This window comes from Atta cephalotes (genome assembly GCF_000143395.1).
Source record: "Atta cephalotes unplaced genomic scaffold scaffold00075, whole genome shotgun sequence".
NCBI classification, from domain to species: Eukaryota; Metazoa; Arthropoda; class Insecta; order Hymenoptera; family Formicidae; genus Atta; species Atta cephalotes.
The window spans coordinates 796,478-805,349 of record NW_012130139.1 but is presented as its reverse complement, the minus strand read 5'-3'; the positions used below and the strand labels follow the sequence as shown (position 1 = coordinate 805,349).

General features: G+C 32.4%; 2 protein-coding genes across 2 annotated transcripts in view; both read right to left on the bottom strand.

The window, feature by feature from the left end:
• Window positions 1-928, bottom strand: part of LOC105624318 — a 6,493-nt gene extending 5,565 nt beyond the window's left edge. Inside the window, exons 1-2 of the mRNA XM_012205676.1 lie at window positions 653-928; window positions 295-465 (exon numbers count right to left, since the gene is read on the bottom strand). Coding sequence (XP_012061066.1) covers window positions 295-465; window positions 653-928 — 447 coding nt within the window. The remainder of the gene's footprint in view (window positions 1-294; window positions 466-652) is intronic.
• A 4,892-nt stretch (window positions 929-5,820) lies between these two features.
• Window positions 5,821-8,484, bottom strand: LOC105624278. Its single transcript, XM_012205637.1, has 3 exons — window positions 8,413-8,484; window positions 7,867-8,064; window positions 5,821-6,056 (listed from the first exon to the last, which is right to left on the bottom strand). The coding sequence occupies exons 1-3, from the start codon at window positions 8,422-8,424 to the stop codon at window positions 5,967-5,969; spliced, it is 300 nt and encodes a 99-aa protein (XP_012061027.1). The 5' UTR covers window positions 8,425-8,484; the 3' UTR covers window positions 5,821-5,966.
• Between the last annotated feature and the right edge of the window lie 388 nt (window positions 8,485-8,872).

Below are 8,872 nucleotides of genomic sequence, written 5' to 3'. Positions count from 1 at the left end.
TACTATATATATATATATATATATATATATATACATACATACATATATACATATATATATATATATATATATATATATACGAAGTTTGCAGAGGATTAAACAGGAAAGTTTAGAACGTTAATTATACTCATATTAATAATACTTATAAAAGCGATACAACGCGCGTGTACAAGCGCGTAGTTCTTAAGCGTTTATAACTAACTTTCAAATTTCTCAAAGCAGAAAAGAAATTTAGAATACTAATTATATTTCTAGCGATTAAAAAATTTAATCGACTTAGAAAATTGTACTTACGCTGATCAAACTGAGAGAACAAAGCTTGTCCTTGATGAAACTACGTGCGAGCGTATCATTGTCGAGCTGCAGAGCATTTTTTATTTTAGGATCAGAATAAATTTCATTATATTCCTCAAGATTGCGACCTTGTCGATTAGATACGATAATATTATCGATCACAGAATCAATCTGTAATTGAATATATAAACATATTCGTACATTTATTAACTATTATATTTCTTTAAAGTGATCACACACCCTCTAAATATGAAATATATATACTTTATTTTGTCAAAGATTTATATTTCTGATTTTAATTAGCTTTGTAACATTTAATTTAACGTCAAATATTTTGCAATAATGATAAAATCCTTACTGATTGTTGACCAACGATGTTGGCCACTCCACTGCCACTCGATTGAATATTCGCATTGTAAAGCAACGGTTGTTGCGTCTCTTTCTGTTGAGAGGTATCAGGGTTATCGAACGTAACGAAATCACGTTTTTCTTGTTTTTCATTTGAGGCTTGGTTGAAGTCTTGGTTCCACGGCTGCCATTGTTGCGAAAAGTCACTCGGCGTCTCGTACACTTGAGTACCAAATACTTCTCTCGCTATTGCCAAGCAAGCTATCAGGACGAATTTCGTTTTCATCCTGCAACAAAGATAAAAGAATCAACCTTATCTGTCTTTGTGATCAACAAATAAATTATTTTCTTTAACTTTTGATCTTATCATAATTTATAATTTTGATCAAATATTTGATCTAATATTAAAATTTATTTTTTAATTTTTTAATTTTTTAAATATTATAACATATTACGTATTATATATAATTTAATTTAATATAATTATTTTCATTATTTTCTTTTTTTATTATTATTTTCTCTCGGTTATTTTAATTTAATCCTTGACGCGAAGCGCTTGATTTTCTTCTCAATCGATCTCTCGAGTATTTCTTGACAATTTCTCTGTAAGTACCAAGCGCGGATCCACGTGAAAGTGCATCTCGCCTTTCTCCATTCAGTTTATTGCAACGATTGTTCGGAACGACTACTACGGATCGGAATTAGGTCAAAATCGATGGAAAATACATATTTATTTGTCTCCAGTAGTAATTTATACAATTTTAAAATTTTCAATCTTTGTTTATTTGAGAAAGCAAAGTTTTTATTGCTCATCGCAGTAACATTCTTACTCATCCACATATAAATACCGGTTTTAAGTAACGGTATCAGCTAAGACTGTCTTATGTGAAAACGTATACAGACGTGTAATTAAACTGAAGAGGGACTAACGAAAGCGAGAGGAAGTTGGGTGAAAGTCGTTTGTCCGGTTCATACAATGTGATGTCTCGCTGAGCAAATCTCATATTATTTTATTTCTTCCGAAATCGCTTCGTCAACACGGGGAAAGTAATTGCATAACGAATGCGGTGTGACGTCTACTGGGGCGGAATGATTTAAATTTCAAATTAAGTAAAGTATTTCCATACGCAATCTAATGTTTGTGATAGCATTTTAGAGTGACTAATACACTGACTTTAGAGACTAGAATCACTATATTTGGCAAAGGTATACATAACATGTCTTTACGCGTCTTTTATTTACCGCCTACGACAGTGAAAGTGATTACGTATTGTGTATACGTGAAAATAATTTCAATATTTTACTTTCCATTTGCCTTAACATCTCATTAAATCGCAAATTCACGATAATCTATGACATTTGTGCATCGCTTCCTGTATAATGTCCAAGTTGCAAGTAATGCAACCTTTATATTTTCTTAATTATCCTTCACAATTTCTTACACTAAATCAATTATCTCGAAGTAGGTCGACAATAGAAAAATAATTAAGTCGTCCCAGATCACTCGACTCATTAAAAATTTTATGGCTATTTAAATTTTTAGCATCTCTATGTTTTATTATTTAAAGTTAAATCATCGAATTTATTCCCTTTCTATTTCAGCTTTCTTTTGAAAATGAAAAACAAAATTTACAAAATACAAAAAATACTTGAATTTCTAAGTAAAATGAGTTTAAAGGTTCTATGCATTATTTCTGCTTTATACAAATTATCTACTTAATAAACTAGTTATTTAAATAGAAACTGATCAGGATCCAAGTAGCTTCTCTTAAATATTCACGGCACAGTAATTCGTCTTTAGCATCACAATAGTGCGTCGGATATTATGCTTGACAAATCGCGAATCTGAATAAAGACGAAATGGAGGCAGTATTTAAAGAAGAGAAAGTTTTTATACACATATATTCTACGATAGAGTGACACACGTAGGTTTCACTCCTAATTTCAATAAAGTATTTTATGTGATACATATATCTGCATATTTAAGAAATATATTGGAAAAAATCTCAATTTTCCAATTATTAAACAAATAACGATGCAAATATTATATTGCTTCGGCCAATCGATAATCGATAAAAACACTCCTTGCCGCGATTATTCTTTGTCGACGAACGCAAAAAAATATTTATCCCTCTGAAAAAAATAGGATCTCTAATGGATTAGACAATAAGTCTATTAATCTATGATTAAACATGAAATCCCATATCTTTTTCATGATTTGTAGTTAAAAGTACGTCATCATTACTTTGAAAATGACTATTTGACTATTTATTGTGAAGAATTATCTGTATAATTATTTCACTTATTATATACGTCCCGATCCTCTTTTGCCTCTATAATAATAATTTTAATTTTGTAGCTAATAAAGGAAATTATTAATATTAATGTTGATACATAGAAATTGTATTATTTGTATCTTAACTTTATTTTTCTCTAAAATTGCATAGATACTTTTGTAATTGTCAATTATATTTTTATACATATATATATATATATATTTAAAAAATTTTAATTTTATATAAAATTACCATTATAACAACAAAGAAAGTAATCTTTTATAAATTATAAAAAATCATTAATTGTAATTTAAAACATACCTGATCGTTTATCTTCAGATGCACCAGCGATAAACTATTTTTCTCGCTCCGTTACCGCGTCTTATATTCGGACTCTCGCTCTCTAACGGAACTTTCTCCCTGCACGATGCCGTGGTGTGTGCTTTTACCGAAGTCGTCACGAATCTTATATAGAAGCCGTCTCTTTCGGGGATGCTGGACCCGTCGCGTGAACCACCGGTGGGGTAGATCCGTGAGTCATCGACGACGGGTGAACATCCGTCTTCGTGACGCTTCTTCTGGCACATCGTAAAGAAACAAATCGGAAAAAAATGTAATTCGAACAACGTAACGCGTACCTTGAATGTGTCAGACTCATCTTTTCGTCGCATGAATACGAAAAGTCGCATCTCCCGCCATTTTCTGTTCTTACTATATCAACATTTTATTTTTCGATTTACATATATTGAGAAACGATACATTATATATATATATATATATATATATATATATATGCACCGGAAATTGTATGTTATATTATACCTGCTGTTCTTTCGATAGCATTTAGAATATTTATTTTATCAGAAAAATATAAAAAATACAATAAACTCCATGCGGTACGATTGAAATTTACATTGTGACTTCGAGAGAAATTTACGCTGAATCCATTAATCCTGTATTGTATAAAAGAATAACATAATGAAATATTTAATATGATTTCTACTAAGCATATATCTTAATTCAACATTTGGAATATTTGTATGATTAAAATTTCCATTAATTCTGAATGAAAAGTCTGTCATATTAAATCATACAAATTAATAATATACTTGAATGCTTCATGTGACGATTCATTGTATTCAAAGTCATTTAATATTTGTAATATCGAAAAGAATATAAAAAGAATCGAGTGAAGATATATTTTTGATCACTCTTATGCACCTTGTAATTGAAGAAATGTACAAATAATACTAGTTTCAATTCTCTACATAAATTAATTTAAATTTTTTTCGTAAACAAAGAGACGACTGCGAATGTAAAAGGCCATCAGGTACGAAGAAGTCAACTTGCATGATCTTTCGTATAATTAGTTTACCACACAATTCCTAGAGAACATCAAGTGGGTTTTTCTGATAGAGCTGGCATTATGTAAGAGACAGGAACATGTATATACGAATACAAATGCAGAACTGTTGTCGTTTATTATTTAATGAATATTTGGTGAATTATGCCTTACATAATTATGCTTTACGTCATTTTATACTTATCAATAAAATTACGTCAAAATTACCGTTTATTCGGATCGGGTTTCGAAGATATCTCGCAAATAAATAATAAATTTGTCTAAAATTCGACAAGAGGAAACTTTGATATTGGTGTTGCAACTGTATTCTCCGAAGAGGATCTATAAATTTACGGTCATTAGCCTAGATTGTTTTCGCGGTAATCCGTTTGACGATATTATAATATCGATTCCTTTAATCGATTTATACTCTAATTTAAGTAGTTGTACAATCGTGTTGTTGGCATTCACGATTATATAGAAAGATTCTTCTTATGAGTCTTTCATGTCGCAACTCCCAAAATAAATGATTATTGCTCTCTCGAGCAACTGTACCAAACCGGATACTTTCTTTTCATGGTCGTGCCGGTCATGAGGTGCATCGACCTTGACTTCATGGATCATCGAGTTCAATATAATGATTTTCACTCTCGATAGAAAGTGAAGAGGCGCACTTCGACAAGCGATGCCTCCGTCTCGTTACGAGGAAACGAGTATTACGGCCATTGATCAGAAAGATTACGATAGTATAAAAAGTAGCATAAAAAATATGGCTGCTAGGGTTTAAATGCAGAGCTAGATGTATCCCATAAATATTTAGGCTCTCGTAGGATCCGGGAGAAAGTACTCGCATATGTATTCCAAGGGAGCATGTCAATGAACTCATTCGTTTTGGGTCTCGGGAGTTTTTTCATCCAATCGAATCTCGTAGTTTCTCGCCACGAGGAAATAACGATTCCGCGATTTCAGAAGAATTTTCGCATAAACATTTTCAATTTTTTTTGCCATTTTGGCTCCCGTAGAGAGAATTACTCAAATTTAAAACGGGAACTGAAATCCTCAACGTGACCTACTTTTCTTTTCTTGTCACGTATCGATGATCACAACGGCGATCGCAACGATGTCGATTTCCTTTCACAGACCACGCACTGCGTCATTACGTAACAGGGATTTTCCGCAGCCTTTCGTAACACTGGGAATTTCGTGTCGTGGATCGTGAATCGTGCCACGCTAAACCGCGCGTGAATTGTCTTGACCCAATTGGATATCCTTCTACGTTTTCTTCTTTCTACGCCGAAATGCAAATGAATTCGATATAGCGAATATAACATAAGATAATAACTTCACGTGAAGGCAATAACTTTGCGTTCAAGTGTGTTAAGATTAAAATTCTAAAATACATATAATATAACGCAAAATTATATGAATTTTTTAAGAGAGAAATTCTTAATAATTCGTTTTCAAGAAGAACGATAAAGAGGATCGCTATGTAATTTCTTCGAGGTTGTTGAGGAAGGTACAGGAGATGGAAATGAGGATTTAAAAAATAAACACATCAACTTTCACCAAGTTCTTTTTTTTTTGCGTGGATGAGATTACACGATAGAAGATGATTATCGATGAGGAGACAAGCTGCGAGCTGCTTACGCATACTTCCACACGAGCTTTACTGAGGTCGACGGCTACCGGTCTGATGATTTTTGCGATCAGTAGGTAATATGGTACCCATGTTGCTCGATCGAGTAACTCGACGGGATCTCCGCGATCGGCGCAGAATAATAAGTGTATGGCGATACCTAGTAATAACGAGAAACAAGATAAAAAATTGTATTTTGATTTTCCAACGCAATTCGATCACAGAAAACGATAAGCTTTGAAATAGAAAAAAAATTCCTTTTCTCTTCCTTCTTTATTCTTTCTCAGTGATCCATGTGAAAATTATATCTTGATCTATCGTATTTCTTTGTAATTTAATGTTGAATAATCAAAAAATATAATTATAAAGATTGGCGTTCTTTTTTTATTATTAATTGGAATAATGAAAAGGCTTCAGAATATAAAAGCGCGGCAGGTTATGGATTACTTGTAATTTTAATACTTTCATTTTGTCAATTCTTTTATGATTACTCGCAACTTCTTTTATTATTATCTTTCGACATTATAATTTTAAAATCAAAATTATGACTTGTCAAGTATTTACAATGGAATTTTAATTCTTGTAATTTATATGCGACTGAAGAAGAAATGTAAAGTTGAAACTAGTTTCGCTTATTTTTAATGTATTGAGCACATTAAATTTTATTTAATATTTTATAGCACTCTTCGCTTTTACTTATCTTTGACTTTTTTTTATATTATCTTGGTAAGAAAAAAGTTTTAAAATAAAGAAAAAAGTTTTAGGTATATAAATTTAAAAATCGACTCTTTAAATGTAAACTCACAAACGTTCGATTCTTAAATTGAAGCTACATCAGTAATTCACTCCTGGTTCGGTGGATGATCCTATTTTTAGAAATCGAACATTTTTTTTTGTGACGTGTGAGTCGCTTTTCGAACGCCAAAGTATACACTTGGACTTTTTGTATCTAAAATGGTTGGATAAAACAGAGCAATAGGGGTCAAGCACGGTAATTCTTGTGCAAACCAATACGGTTAACAAAACAACTTTATTAATAATTAATCCGTTTACATGTTTCGGCTTATTTTTGAACCATCCTCAGAGATAATATGATATTGTAATTATAAAAAATTTTTTTACAAACTAATTTATTTCAGTGAGCTACCTCCATCTGTTAACGGAAATTATAATATAAAGACAAACTCTAATAATCTAAAGTGTATTAAAATGATTAAAAGGTAAATTTGTTGGAAACAAAAACGATTTATTGTAAAATAATAGAAGGTAGCTCACAAAAATTCACCATATCGCAAGCACTTAAATTCTATCGGTTTAGTCAAAAACCAGTCTTTAATCATTCAGCGAATTAGTGTCAATTGTGTTGAAATTAATGAATAATTTTAATACATCTAAAACATTAATCGTAAAGAAAAGGAAAAAAAGAAGAGAAAAAAAAATTCTGATATTAATTATAATTCAGACGGACATTAAAACCAAAACTGAATCTTTAATAATTTAATCTTAATGTAACAAAGAATGTACACTGATTGATGTATTAAAAATTTTTTGACTAAACTGACTAAATAGAATTTAAATGTTTGCGATATGATGAATTTTTATTTTAGTGAGCTATCTTCTATTATTTTATAATAAATCATTTTTGCTTCCAACAAATTTATTCATTTTAATACATTTTAGATTGTTATTAAAATTCGTTTTTATATTATAGTTTCCGTTAATAAATAGAAGATGGCCTATTGAAATAAATTAATTTAAAAAGAATTTTTATAATTACAACATCATATTGTCTCTGAAAATGAATCAAAAGTGAGCCGAAACATGTAAACGAATTAATTATTAATAAAGTTGTTTTATCAACCATATTGGTTTGCACAAGAATTATCGTGCTTGATTCTTGCTCTGTTATATCCAACCATTTTGTATTATTAAGGAGTCTTTAGGAATTAATTTATATTTTTGTATCTAACCTGTGAAAGAACGGGTGCGGCATAAGCGAGACGGGAAATTGGTGCGATAACTGGTGTAGCGATTGGCGCGATTGGCGCGACCAGCGGTGTGAGTTTGGCGGTTGACGCCGGAGTTTTCAACTCGGAGACGAGGGTGAGTGGTCTGGGTGCTGGCGCTGGCGCGGACCACGCAAGGCCGACGAGAGTGGCGAGCAGGATCTGCAAGTAATCGTCATAAAGGAAAAGCTCGCTTCTTATTTAAATTGGAAAACTTCGACGCGCGAGGCACGTCGGCGAATATAAGTAACCATTGAACCGCGTAAAGCGAATGAGTCTACGTGAGGTAAATATCGTTGCACGAGAAGACACTTCCTCGCGCGCGTCTAACGGCGGTGAATAATCGCATTACACTTTCGGGGAATAAATGCAAATTGCAACGATTCTGAAATGTTGGAGACCACAATAGCGGAGTAAAAGCCCAGAAATTATTATTACGTATTTCATTACGATTTTTAAATTCATTGCGGATGCACTTTGCACTCTCCACGGAATGCCAGATTTACTTACGAATCGCAACATGACGACTTCGGGCAAGGATTCTGCGCGGATGTACTCGGGAACGATACTTCGTATAAATGCGCGCGCCAGCTTGGTCTCCTCGTACTTATAGAAGTCTCAAGGGATGCCGTAAAAAAGTAGACTCGTCCGGTACTACAAAAGTTCCTAACTGCCGTACCATCGCATTCCTCCCCAGTCTCAGGGACGGACAGGGCTATAGTTGCAATATGATGCATCCTTGTTCTAAGATGCATTGATCATGCATTACATGCTACTTCTGGAGTAATTTTTGTGTGTGTGTGTGTGTGTGTGTGTGTGTGTGTGTGTGTGTGTGTGTGTGTGTGTGTGTGTGTGTGTGTGTGTGTGTGTGTGTGTACGTACTACTATATAATAATAATAAGTAAGAGTAAGTAATACTATAGTACGTAATACGTAAGTAAAGTAAGTAGTAAATACTAACTATAAGTAA